We start from the raw sequence: 13,652 nt of genomic DNA on the forward strand, positions 1-13,652 counted from the left end.
GAAAGTCACCCCCTTCCCTGGCCGGGTCCCTTCACTACACGTGGCCCTGACAGGAACTCTCTCAGGATCAACATCTCACCCAGGCAAAGAGTCTGATTTGGGCCCAGTGGTTGTTTAAAAAAGAAACAGGGAAGTAGTGCTATGACGTGAAGGAGACACTTGTTGTTAGTCGGCCGGTCTGTCACTTTGGTCCAAACTTAAACATCTTAACACCTGTTGGATGGATTGCAATGACATTTTGCATGTACATTCATGGTCACCAGAGGATGAATCGTCATGACTTTGGTGATCTCCTCATCTTCCCTCTTGCACAGCCATGAGTTTGACATTTGTAGAACATCTCAACCACTGTTGGAAGAATTGACGTGGATTTTGGTGCCAACACTCCCGTCCCCCCGCTGTTGAATTGTAATAACTTTGGTGATCCCTTCACTTTTCATTTAGAGCCACCAGCAAGCTGAATCTTCCTATTATACTTCATCCTGTACTTGCACAATGACATTCCCAACAGCCTCAGCTGTACTTTGTGTTTAGTGTACCTGCTATGAGCATGTTAGCATGCTGAAATTAGCATTTAGCACCGCTGCAGCCTCTCATAGCTGCTAGCATGATTGTAGGCTCACTCAAAAACGCACTGAATCAACATGAAACATGAGGGACTTCCTCCTGGTATTGACTTGTAGCGTCCGTTGCTTGTCACCCGTGTTAAAGCTACAGAATCCCCCCTTGTGTTCGTCTGGTTCTCTTTATTGACGTCTTCTGCTTTGTTTAGGGTGTAAATTTAATAAGAGAAATCAATAAGGGAAACACGCTGGATGTGTCCCTCAGGAAAAGAAAATAGTAGTTAATATTGTGTGCACTTAGTGTTTGTTTCTGAACAATTAAAACTATACAAGTTGGGTTAATCAATGCATCCAATTTGATTAGAAACACTGATTGCATGCTATAAAGGCTTTTATTGGCAGAATGTGCAACAGATAACAGAGAGGCATAGTGTTACCTGCAGGTGGACGATGTTTTGTATTGCCTTCTTGTTTCCTACACATGTGGTAAAGATGGAGATTAGATTGAGTGTGTTTTAAGGGGGAGAGAGCTGAGGTCCCTAACTGAGGGGGATGACATGCTAAGGTCATGATGTATTGTTGATGTGAGGAGAGAGTGATCCAGATCCTCCCCTCCTCGCCCTCAGGCGGATGATCTCGACGGCAGGGGGACCTGGTTCACCGCCCTCACCGGCTCTCTGACCAAACACAAAAGGTGTTTCCTCCCTGCAGCCGTGGTCACTTTCACCTGTCAGTCAGACTTTCTCTGTGTCCCCCAGAGTCTGTGAAAGGGTCCAGGTGAGAGTTGGCTAACGGCTCCCCCTGAAGGGCCTTCTTGTGCTCAGTGTCAGATACTAAAGTATTGGCTTATAGGAGATGTACATATTTAGTTTGACTCTGCAAGAAAGCGAGTATGCATTTTTACCCAAAATGTAGAACTACTCCTAAAACTAAAAAACTCCTAAAAATCTACTGTACTGGGTGTTGTAGTTCGGTGGTGTCCCAAACATCGGTCTCAGTCATCAGGTGCGTGTTTGCCTTTTAAGCTGTCCTCAGGTCTGTGTTTACCCAGCCGTCACTGGCAGAACGTACAGTGTGCGGAACACATAGACTTAATGAGAACTCTGTGAGTGACTGACATGCATCCTGCTTGTCACATGATACATGACAATACCTGATGGCTGCCTTCACCAAACACAGAGGGACTGTCGCTCTGCAGCAGCTCATCACATTCATGTTTGACGAGTCATTTCCTCTCTATAGATGCGTAATGCAGTTCACCTTCACTGTCAGTGCCACACGTATTTCTACATGAATTTCACAAAAAGGGGGGGATAGATTTCTCTTTGCATTCTAGAAACTAGTGGTGATGGATGGATTTTTTTTTTTTTTTTAGTTCATACTAAATATCTTAATATTTAGAAAATCAATCAAGTTTAATGTCAAGACAGCTAGAATACAAGCCTATTGATGATGCATTCAGCTTATAAAATGCATTTTGAGAACTATTTTTCTGTGGAGGGGGCAGAAATCTCTGAGACAGATAACTGAAAACATTGGCAAATAAAACCAAAGATATCTGCGTTGTTAGACACCATAGACGTAAGAGAGCACATGTGTTTTTGTAATTTGGGTGAATTGACCCTTTAAATCATACTAAATTCTTTCTTCAACACCAAAAACATGTTCAACGGGTGTCCTCTGTTGGAGGAAACGGCACCCAATATTGACTCTGTCTGTCAAACTCTCCAGCAGAGGACGACATTCGGCCGGCAACCTCCCACCCATCAGCCCCCTCCTCCTCTTCCTCTTCCTCCTCCACCTCCAGTCAACCTCCTCCCTGTCCCCAGCGACCGCCCCTACCATCAATGCCGTAGCCTCTCCTAATCCCCCCCCCACCCCTTGTCGCCCTGGAGACGGCTCAGACGAGCAGGTGATGCATTGACAGGGAGCAGATGGTTCCCTGTGGAGGTAAGCATGGCTGAACAATGCTTCCATATTCATCATAAAGTCTCGCTTACCCTCCGTTTCTCCCTCCTTCAACTGCGAGTACACACATAACTTCAAAGTTGAATGAATCATGCTTTCACTGAGACACACACACACACACACACTGATGTTTGTTCAGGTCTTGCTGATTGAAGCCGACCACATTCTGATGGGTCTGCCCATACAGCGGCGTTTTATTTGCAGGTGATAATGTTGTGACAGGTTATGAGACGGCACTCGTGATAAATAAAGTCTGCTGCATTCAGAAGAAGCTGGCTGACGGTACCTCGGAGGGTAGACGTGTAAAGTAAAGACAAACAATAGGGTTGCCTTGCCTCGGCCTCCCCGCGCTCGTCTTCTGCAGGTGTTTTCGGGCTTTTCGTCGCAGTAACTCACTCCTCTAAAGAAGCTCCGTCTTTAGCCCCTGTCTCCCCTGGAGATAAAGTACAGACACCCCACTCGCCCTGTCTCTTTCATTCAGCTAACTCCTGAATAATCCAGCAACAATACAGGGCTCTGAGGCGGTGTGCGGCGATTCGCCGGAGGCCTGACTTGTTTTGGGGTGCAGCGGGGGGGGATGGCATTATGGAGATCAGCTAATGCATGTAAAACACTGCATCCATTTTTATTATTTTTGTGGTAAAGAAAAAGTCCGCGGCACAATAGAGGCCACGGAGCGCTTCGCTTAACCCACCACACCTGGAGCACACAACAGGGGGTGAGTGGCGGCCCCCCCCCCCCATCCTGCCTCACCCATCATCACCAGCACCGCAGCACCTATCAATACAAGCTGTAAGGATTTTGGTTGGGCTATGCGAGGAGGGGGCTGCCTGTATTCACGGCCTGACTATGATAAAGACGCACAGTGAGGAGCCATTCAAGAGCCCTGTGCCCATAAAGGAGTCACTAATAGGTGCCTATTCAGCAAGGAAAGTGTTTTCTGGAGGAGGGAAAAAAGTTTTGGGGAAGCAACAGTCACTTTGTCTGCTGCCTTGTGTATGTAAAATTTATGCAGCGCTCCACCCCTCCACCCTCTCCCAACTCTTTTTGCTGTCTTTTTTTTCTTTCTTTAAAGAGCGTCACCCGTGAATAGACGACATGCATAGTTTGGAGTCTTCCTTTCATCCTTACTTGAAAATAAATTGAATGGTCTGTTCTCGAGTGAGTCCAGTCCAGCGGCAGGAATATACACTCTCTCTTTCACCTCCCTCTCTCCATAAAACTGTTAACCACAGGTGGCCAACTTTTACTTAAAGTATCTTAGCGACTGGATTTTATCAAATCTTTGTCAGTATTCATCGTTTAAGTTGGGTACTGATGTGTAGTAGGTGTGTAGTGAGCAGATGTGAGGAAAGAGGGACAGTTAATGAGCATGCTTGGCAAGGGTGTAGAATATCACACAGAAGAAGATTACATCTTAGTTTACTTGCACAAATAGCACTAATGTATTCCCAATACTGTAGGATGCTACTTCAAAACAACAAAGGCTGAAACAGCTGCAGGTCTGAAACGTTTTTGGGACATACATTCAGTATGTATCACTCCCAGATCTTCAAAAAATACATCCCTGAAGATTTCCCACCTCATTTACTCACATTTTTAATCAATTGACATTAAATTCATTTTGAATTATCTTTAGCTTGAACAAGGACTTGTCCCCTGGAACTTAAATTGTTGTATCTTCAAACTGTTTGGTCATTTTGGTCAAATCGTATTCAAAGCCCATAAAAATGTTTTTTCGAATCTTAGGGTTTTCTCTACAACTCATGACTAAAACCATCCCAAACTGTACAAACGCTGGCCGTAAGCCCTGAAGAGTGGGAGTATGCAACTTGCGAATAACCAAAACTGTCCTGACTTATAATGGATAATGGGATGAAATGAGATGAACATGATCTTGGTTTCACTATATCCAAAGAAAGAGAGTATATAGGATTTAGTGATTGCTTATGAAATTACAACCTGTTTGTAATTTGTTTAGATAGATTTGTTATTATTATTTAATTTAAATGTGGAGAGATTTAAAATACATCTTCTGGCTGTTGTTCAGGCCTGAAAGCTGCCATTGCTTTGCTTCTAGCAACTATATTTGTGTTGAACCCCCCCCCCCCCTCCTTTGGTCCTAACGGCACCAGGGGAGCAGACCTCGTGGGTGAGCTGACTAATCTTGAAATGATGGAACCATATTGAAAAGAGGGGGAATGAACTGAGAAATACTGGGACCATATTGTGCTGCGTGTCAAAGGGCTTAGCTGACAGATTGATGAGATGAGGAAATAACGGAGCGAACCGGGGGGCAGCAGGAGGGAGTCGAAGTGTGGGGGGGGCATGGCAGGCAGGGTTTGGAGTCAGAGCAGGAATTCCCGCAGGCCTGCCTGGCAGAGCTGGCGCAGGTCAACGCTCTTTGATTCTGGGTCCCGCTGCCGACAAAGAGCAGCACGCAGAGGGCCGGGCTGCTTTCCATAGAACAGCATGAAAGCCCTTGTAATTGTATTTTTATGTGTTTGGTGAGAGGCTTTGTCAGCTTTTGTGTGCTGACGTATGTGTTTATTTATTTGTCTGTGTGTGAGGGAGCTTTTTTGTCTTTTTTTTTATCTAATTGAGAAAAAAAGATTGAAAATTAATTACATTTTCATCTTAAAAGCACATAACATTTATTTTGTCTTAACAGGGACAGTCCCTGTAAATGTGCCAGCAAGTTCCAACTGTTGTCCCTCAGCCAGATGTTGAATTAGATATTCATTTACCAGTTAAGTACTCTCAAGTATTTGAAAATGAATAGAGAGACACGCTTGAACAGCTTTAATCAATATTTATATGACTGTATGTAAAAGGAGTTGCTCATAGTGAAGACCACACAGAGAATCATCCGACTCTACAGTCTTTAGCATCTTTCACGTCTTGGTTTTGGCTTTGCAGCCACAACTTTACTGTTTTGATTCACTCGCACAGCTAGAGTCGTTTTCGGGTTCCAGTCGGCTGCTGCTTTTAGTAAAAACTCTCAAACACGACTGTAACCTACCAACACAAAGTAATGCACTATCATTTTCATACTTCCCACAAAATCAATTGTTATGTAATCCACGGAATTGTGAACCAGAACGTATAGAGGACGGTTAAGGTGGATCAGGTCCAAAAACGACAGACTTTTACCCAGAAGGCCGCTGTTCGTGTCCCTTGTGAAACCAGCCGCTTCTACAGTTATTCTTAACTCAAACCACAATCTTTTCATCAACCTAACCAAGTTGTTTTCTGTGAAGACCGAACTTTAATTTGTATGCATGTAACGAGTGGAAATTGCCACTTGTTGCTGGACATTCGAAGGAGAACGCACGACAAATGAGGAATAACTTTTCATAAGATATGAGAAAATTATTTATTTAGCCTTTAAAATGACAATACAACACATTTCAAGCTAAACCAAAACAGGAGACGGTGAGGATTAAAAGAGAAAGAATAGAGGAAGTCAAGCTGTACATATAGTCAGTTTGCACTGTAGTGATTATTCAATGCAATAAAAACTGTATTAATATAACTTGAAAAGATGCACAAGCTTCGCCACAAACATTCTTGTCATTAAAAAAAGAACATTCTCATCCGTGCCACAAAACCACTGCGATTTCCAACCGTACGTCCCCTCACACAATGCATTTTCTGGCAGTGTCTTAGCAACTGGTATTGTGGCGTCTGGATTACCCAAAAAGCCCTGCAGAGCCCCCGTAGGGCTGAACAGAGGGAGACCTCGGAGAGAGTGTGCTTGAGGAAGGGAGACGTCGGGGAGAGGTTGATCTCAGATGGTCCCAAGAAGCTTTCGTACATGTCACAAATTGGGCTTATATAATCAGAGTACTCTCATGTTTCCTCTTTTTTTTTAATTTCTTTGTCAGTTTTGGAGAAATTAAATGAAGCAGATTTGTTTTTTGCAGCTTCAGAAGCTTCTGCAGAGAACATACGTCTTTAAGATTTATTTTTGGAGCTGAACATGAGTTGTAAGGGGGGTTGGCTGCTTGTGTCTGTAAGTGTTTGGTCCGGTCACCATGGAAAACACGGACTGCTCCTCCCACTGGTCCACAAGCCTTGTTAATATTACACCAAGAGTATATTTACTTTGTTTTTCCTGCACTACGAATCTTAAACTGAAGAACCTCAAACACAAGTCACACTCTAGACAATAAGCTTTGGCTGGAGATGCAGATAGAGGGCTGTTCAGAACCTGCACACACACAAGGACATACACACTTGACTGAGCTCTGATTTGTGCAATTGATAGGGTCCATTGTTTCCCCAGTGCTTGCCACTCTATGCCCTGTAATGTAATTAAGCCCAGGAGATTTATGCTGCTGTATAGCAGCCCAGAACCTGATCCATGTTGTGTCTGGAGTCAGGCTGAAAAGCCCTCTCTCTGTCCAGCTGCTCCTGATCTCTGCTCTGGCCTCTGTCACTGTGTGGGGCTACAGTGCTGTTCACTTCCTAATTGAAAGCTTTGGTTTGTTGTAGTCCATGTTTAACAGGAGGGTTTAACTTTATTATTTCCCTGAAAATTCAGAACATGCATGGGAATATTGTCTTGTGTGCTTTTTCTTTGGTGGCCAAGGAAACGATATGCATGAGAGAGTTGCACCAGTTTAGCAGGATTGTAATCATTAACAGACATAAGCTTTTTAAATAGAGAACATTTTTTAGCCTCCCACAGAGAGGCATTGCTCAGATCCTCTCCCCTTAAACCAGTCGGCTACAGAGCTTGAAGGTGTATTATTCAACGTTTCTTTTGTTGAAATGTAAAGTGAAAGACTAGCGCTCATTGGACATGTCTGCTGTCGAGAGAAGAGGAGCCCCAGAGCCTCACTGGGAAAACAGAGCTTCCAGAAACCAGGACTTCAGGTATCCCCGGAGGCTTCTGGCTCGGCCCCGGCATCCAGTCGGCATGAGCAGCTGGCGGCCTGACGGGTCCCGTTCCGCGCACCACGCTCGCAGGGTGAGTCCATCCATGCCCACCCAGCTCTTCCTAAAACCCACAGCCGAGCGGCCTGCTGCCGCCACCGCCCACAACTCCAATATCCCGAATGAAAGACACGTCAAACGCTGCTGAATGAGCCCCATGTAGGGAACATGAGAGAGAAGATCCGTAAGACCCGGAGCATCTGTCCACCTCTCTGACACTAATGAATGTTAAGTAGGTTAGCTGCTGGTGTGCCACTGTCCCACAGGTCATTGTTGGCCGGTGGTGGCAGCGGGGCTGTGCTTTTGTCAGGGTGCGCCAACCCCCTGTGAGACATCTAAAATGGCTGGACCGCTTACCTCTGCACACAATCCCAGCACCAATAGTCGCCATATCGATCCCCCTTGCTTGCAGATTAAAGCATAAAGGAGCTCTCTCCTGCCAGCGGGGGTCCCCACTGACTCCCAGAGCTCATTTCAGGGTCACAGAGTCCTTGCAGCCCCCTGACCCGAACCCCAACGTGAGCACACACAAACACCGGTGCGAGGCAGGACCAAAACCTTTCCAGGGATGAAGCCCATTAAACAGGATTGGTCGGATGCTCACATTCACGGCTCATTATAACTGACCCCGGGCTTTCTCTCGCTCAATCTGGGTGCTCGTCTATTCTATCTCTGCCTCTAACCTGGCCCAAGCCATGCTGAGGTGGTCACACTCGCCCTTTGTTTGCCATCGATTGCTCGGCCGTTTGCTTGATTGTTTTCTGAACTGGATCTCCTCATCAGCTGTGTTGCGCTGCATTGTCGAGTTCCTGCGGTGTGCTTTTAAAGTTTTTGTCCATGCTTTAGAAACTGTGTAGCTCTTTTGTCTCTAAGTTAGTTGGTTTATCGACAAATCCTGCAGCTGATATATGTGTATTGATCTTACTGCAGTGGCAGAGTTGAACTGACCGCATCTACACTGAGAATGAAAGCAGAAGTGTTTTGAGTTATCACCGTCTCACTTATTCAGCCTCAAAGCACTGAAGAGTCTGAAAGCGAGAATATTGGATTTACATTTGCCAGGTCGACAGAATAAAGACTGAAGATGGATCACGGTACAAAACAGAAAAGTAACTACAAGCTGGACTAAAATGAGTTTAAAAGATTATAGCCGTATTTACATTAAATTGAATGACTATATTTCAACATTTAAGAGCTTTAAAAGTGAAATCATCTTTACATAGTGTTTCTCCCTGGAGACTGTAGTTGGTAATTGGAAATTTACGTAAGATAATTAGCTGCCGAAGTACCCAACTTCACCAATATTAGATTAGCATTAATGATCAATGGTATCTCCTGCAGTTTGCTGTTGTGCATTGATGATGATACAATTGAGTTTGGACTATAACTGTAGTGGATACTGTAACATTAGTTAACGTTAGTTACCTTAAACATTGTTGTGTCCTCACAATGCCTTGGTGTCTTGAATGCAGCCAGGATTGTTCCGGTGCAGGCCGTCACAGTAATCTAATGAAACGCTCTACATTAGAGTGGTACACAGGTTTACGTGCTTGTTTATTTCTTCATATACTGTGTTAGTGTGTCCTTGCTGCTGACCTCACCAGGATGCAGCTCTGCTCTGTGGCTCTGTGTTCAATGCCTGCTCCCCTTAATTAAACGTTGATTAAATGCCTATTTATGTGCCCTGACTCACAGACAGGGTGTAATCAGGTGAAACGGAATTAATAAAACATCCAGCGCGGTGCTCAGGAGAGGAGGAAGGGCTCCCCTGAGAAAGACGGACAGATGGCGGCAGGAGTCACCCAGGAGAGGAGAAAGCAGAGTGGGAGAGGGGATAAAGCAAAGACCAGTCACCATTTTGGTGATTAGCTCTAAATTGGTAATTTGATCCGGCCCGTTCCACCTACTCATTATTGATAAGACTGACCACATTTGACCATATTGTCCCCCTGCTGGCTCACATCGGCACCACAGCACTTCCTGTCTGTCTGAGTCCTGCCGGCCCACGCCGCTCTGGTGCTCAGTGGCTCTACAGGAAGTACCTCGAGGTGGGGTTTGCGTGGAAAAAGGGGGGAGATGCACGCTGTCTACACGAGCACAGTGGAGATCCCATCTGCTAAGAATCTCCCTAATCTCATCATCTTAATTGAACAAGGAAAAGAGGAGCAGCAATCACTTTAGACAAACCCTGTATGGGATTATGTGTTGTATTTGTGATGATGGGTCAAACGATGACATCAAAGGCAGAAAGAGGCCATTGAGTGATGCATTGTGGTTTGAGCTAAAAGAACTTCAGCTTTGGGGTTTTTTGGCACGGTTTTACAAATGTGTGTTATTTTGCCCCTTTTTGTGTGCAATTTTATTCTTTATTGTCATTAAAGTAGTTTATAAATCAAACCATAGTTATTGAGATTGAGTTCCATTTAGTAGCTGTTCTGGATCTTTTGATGGCGTCACATGATCTTCATGTTTTTTCCTGTTTGTCACGGAATTGTAGCAGTTAAAATTTCTGCAATTTCATTAAAATACGTTGCTACACTTTATGTTGAAATTTGACAAATCTAAAGCAGTTCAGCAAACAGACTTAATAGTGAAAACGTAATACAAAACATTAAATAAAAAACTAATTAAGAGTTAGTTTTGCATTTTCTTTCCCTCACAGATTTTTGAAAATGTAGAATTTACTCTTTTATCCTTATTCATTTAAATGACGGCTTTTATCCTTTGCCTTATTTTCTGTTTCAGTTAAAATAATTACTCCACATTGTTGTCAACTCAACTCTCCAGCCACTTCATCCTCTACTGTCTCAAAATGTACTTGATTTCACATTCAGCACATAATTAGTAAATTAGTAAGAACAACGTCATCGGGCAGCGAGCACCCCGTGATTCACTGGGGAAATTGGTTGATATTCATTATTTCGCTGCAATTATGGCTTCTATTAAGGATGGAGAGCTTGTGAGATATTTCTGGCACAATGTGCGTAATCACATGTAACGTGCTTTGTTGAATACAACAGGTACAGTCTGAGTGAAGCCAATACACAAAGGCGGGGGGGGGATGGCCAGACCTGACGCTGCCCTCTAGCCTCTCATGGTGGCACTGAATGGGTTTTGAGAGTCTGCCACAAGCTGGCAGAGAGCTCCACACCAGTGCACTCCCAAAGAAAAGGGAAACACACACACACATGTATACACACATCAAGCTCCATTGTCCTCCCACCATGCGAGTCCCTCTTGCCCCCTGTCACCCACTCTGGTCTGGGGTTACAGCCCATGAATGGAGGGCGAGTCCTGGGAGGATCTGCTCTCTTGCTCCCTGGAGTGGACCGACTCTGGAGCTGACTCTGTGCTTCTGGGAGCCGCAGAGAGAGAGAGATGGATGAGCCCCTCCGCTGACTGCTGGGCATCGGCTTGTGATGTGTCTCCGGTGATTGATGAGTTAACACATCGGCCCCTGCTCCTCAGGGTCAAACTGACGCACCCTAACCATAAAACCACCATGCTGTCCTGAGGCAGCTACATGTTTAAAAAAAGAAAAGGGGCAAAGAGACGAGGAGCAGACGTTTTGTAAACTGAGCAGATGTTGGGCGAGTGGCTGCGTGGGAGAGCAGAGTCCATCATTGAGGCTTCTGCTGCAGTGGCTCAAACCACTGGAAGAGTTTCACAGCAGCTCGATGAGCAAGACAGAGGGGTTATTAATGCACTGGTGGGTTGGAGGTCTCTGGAGAGCCCTCTCACTGTGTGGCTTTACATTTGTTTTGCCAGGCTTCAGTCATTGTGCTCTCCCCGGGGGCCCCGGGGGAGATTGAGCCACTGAAAGCAGTTCATTTCTGAACCCTTGATTGATCAATCTCAATCTGACTCTGATAAATCTGTTTTTAAGTTTGAACATGTACCTGTGCCGTCTTCCTGTGATACTTTTATAATATTTATTTGGCTTGTTTTCTCTCTTCTTTCCTCGCAGAGCCCCATTTATGTGTCTTTTGTCAGCAAGGCCATCTTGTGGGAAAGAGGACTCTGCCACCACACTGTGAGTGCCCGAATACTATTTGAACTTAAATACAAGAAGGCCTTTTTTTAAATTCACGAATATCTCTTACTTTTTTCCAAGGCTTTTTCATATGTGCCTGGGTTATTGTTGTACACAGAAGTAAAATAAGCAGTAAAACATATTGTAGTAAACAGAAAGTGATGAACTAAACACAATATCCTTTAAGAAAGAGCTGTTGTAGGTTTGTAACCATGAATGTATAAAGAGAACTGGATACAGTGTTGGAGGCGATGCCCCGTGAAAGTTGCTAAGTGGCGCATGAAGTCAAAAAAAAGTTAGACTTCCGAGTATAAAATTACCCGGATTGTCCGTCAATCTTCCGATGCGGAAATTGTAATTCCGCCGTTTGGCCGCTATATATCAAATATGCCTCAAAGCCCGACGCTCTTCCTGGAGGCTTTGTTGTACCTGAAGATTCAGTTCATTATTGATGAATCTGTCTGATATTTTTAAATTCATAATTAGAAATTTAGGGCAATTAGTCAAAAATGGTATAAGGAGCTCAAGGTGACGCGTTGAAAGTGTTGTTTTTTAACCAGAAATGATCAAACCAAATCCCAATATTATTGCCTTTCCTCTAACAAGGGAAAAGAAACACACACACACACACACACACACACACTCCTCCTCTTCTTCTTTCTCTCGTCCAACACTCAAAAGTCCCCACCTCTCCCCTTTGCTGAAAGGAGTCCCGGGAGTGGATGTGCCGCAATTAACAGTGGGGTTGCCATAGGGACAGCAGAGTTGTGTGGGCTGGCTTCCTGTCTCGGCCTCTGGTTAAACAAACAAGTAAAGTCGGGCAGACAAAGACGCTCGCTGGTCCTTACAGCCTCATTTACATCCTCAACGGCCTTCAGCACGTCTGCATTCAGCAAGTTCATCAGGCCTGGCATCAATCTGTGCCGTCCTCCACCTCTCCACTGCTCCTGCTCATATCTAATAAATCACGATGGGCATTGTGACGGAGAAACTGCTCCCTTCATACAGCGACACAACTTTTACAACAAGCGTGTCCCTGTCTAAACAGACGGGCGGCCGACGAGAGGCTGTTGACCCAGCGGCGTGTTTTATATAGGCGTCAAAGCTCCCGTACTGTCACCCGGGACACGAGCTGCAATGGGACGGTCCCGGTCAGAATGCACAGGTGCCCAAACAAGGATGCAGAGCTTCAGAGCTGCAATTTAACACTTCATATATGTGTTTTCTGTTCAATTGTGAGTGAAGTCTGAAAACCTTTGACGATATACAGCAGAAATTGTGTTAATCAGACTTTTTTAACACAGGTTGATCTTGCGACGCCACATATTTTGTCCCTTTAAAGGTCACATATTATGAAAAACTCACCTTTTCAGTGCTGGTATAAATACATTTGGGTATCTGGAGCGCATACCAGCCCCCACAACAACCCAGTCGGTTTTATTGTGGGCTGCCTCGATCATAAAACATGCGATTCAACAAGCCATTCGGATTTCACTCCCCTTCATTACCTACTGGCTTATTACAATATACCGCCCGTACCAGAGATATCTTCTTTGTTTATTATGTCTTCCTTGACCTGGTGCCTACGTTACCCACAATGCAACAAGATTGCCCGACAGTCCAGTCAGAGTGTGTTTGGGTGTGTTATTCTAATAGCAGCTAATGTAGCCTCAAGCAGAGCTCCGGTAAGCTCACTTCTTTTTTATCTCCACACCCCCAGATTTTTGAAAAAAGCTCTTCAGACCCAACCGACGCTGACTCAAGTGATTTCACTCAAACAGCTACCTCTGGAGCCACAATATGCTTATTCATATATGCAGTACTACTACTTTGATGTGTAAAATGGGTCCAGCTCCCATTTAGGTACAGAGTCTGAATACTTCTTCCAGCGCTGGATGTAACGCTGTATCTGAGTTCTGTCACCCTGTGTTGTGTTGTTTCAGTTGGGGCTTCAGGGGAAGGGTTGCCGGGCCCTCTGAGGCTGCAAAGAGGGGAGGGGGGGAGGGGTTCATTGTCTAACCATCGAAAGTAGAAAGTTGCTCTGAATGCTAAGCTGTATCTGAGCCTGGCTTCTGACACGAGCTGATAATCAGATTTACTCCCCTGAATCCGCCGGACTCCACAATGTGCCCCACTGTCGTCGTCCC

At 44.9% G+C, this 13,652-nt stretch overlaps 1 protein-coding gene across 1 annotated transcript in view; it reads left to right on the forward strand.

The window, feature by feature from the left end:
• Positions 1 to 7,338: 7,338 nt before the first annotated feature.
• The window catches only part of LOC116390052 (histone-lysine N-methyltransferase 2D), a 41,196-nt gene continuing 34,882 nt past the window's right edge, over positions 7,339 to 13,652 (forward strand). The window contains exon 1 of the mRNA XM_031859294.1: positions 7,339 to 7,506. Within this exon, the coding sequence (XP_031715154.1) occupies positions 7,339 to 7,506 (168 nt within the window). The remainder of the gene's footprint in view (positions 7,507 to 13,652) is intronic.

This window comes from Anarrhichthys ocellatus, unplaced genomic scaffold, assembly GCF_004355925.1.
Source record: "Anarrhichthys ocellatus isolate YVR2014 unplaced genomic scaffold, GSC_Weel_1.0 scaffold21, whole genome shotgun sequence".
Taxonomy (NCBI): Eukaryota; Metazoa; Chordata; class Actinopteri; order Perciformes; family Anarhichadidae; genus Anarrhichthys; species Anarrhichthys ocellatus.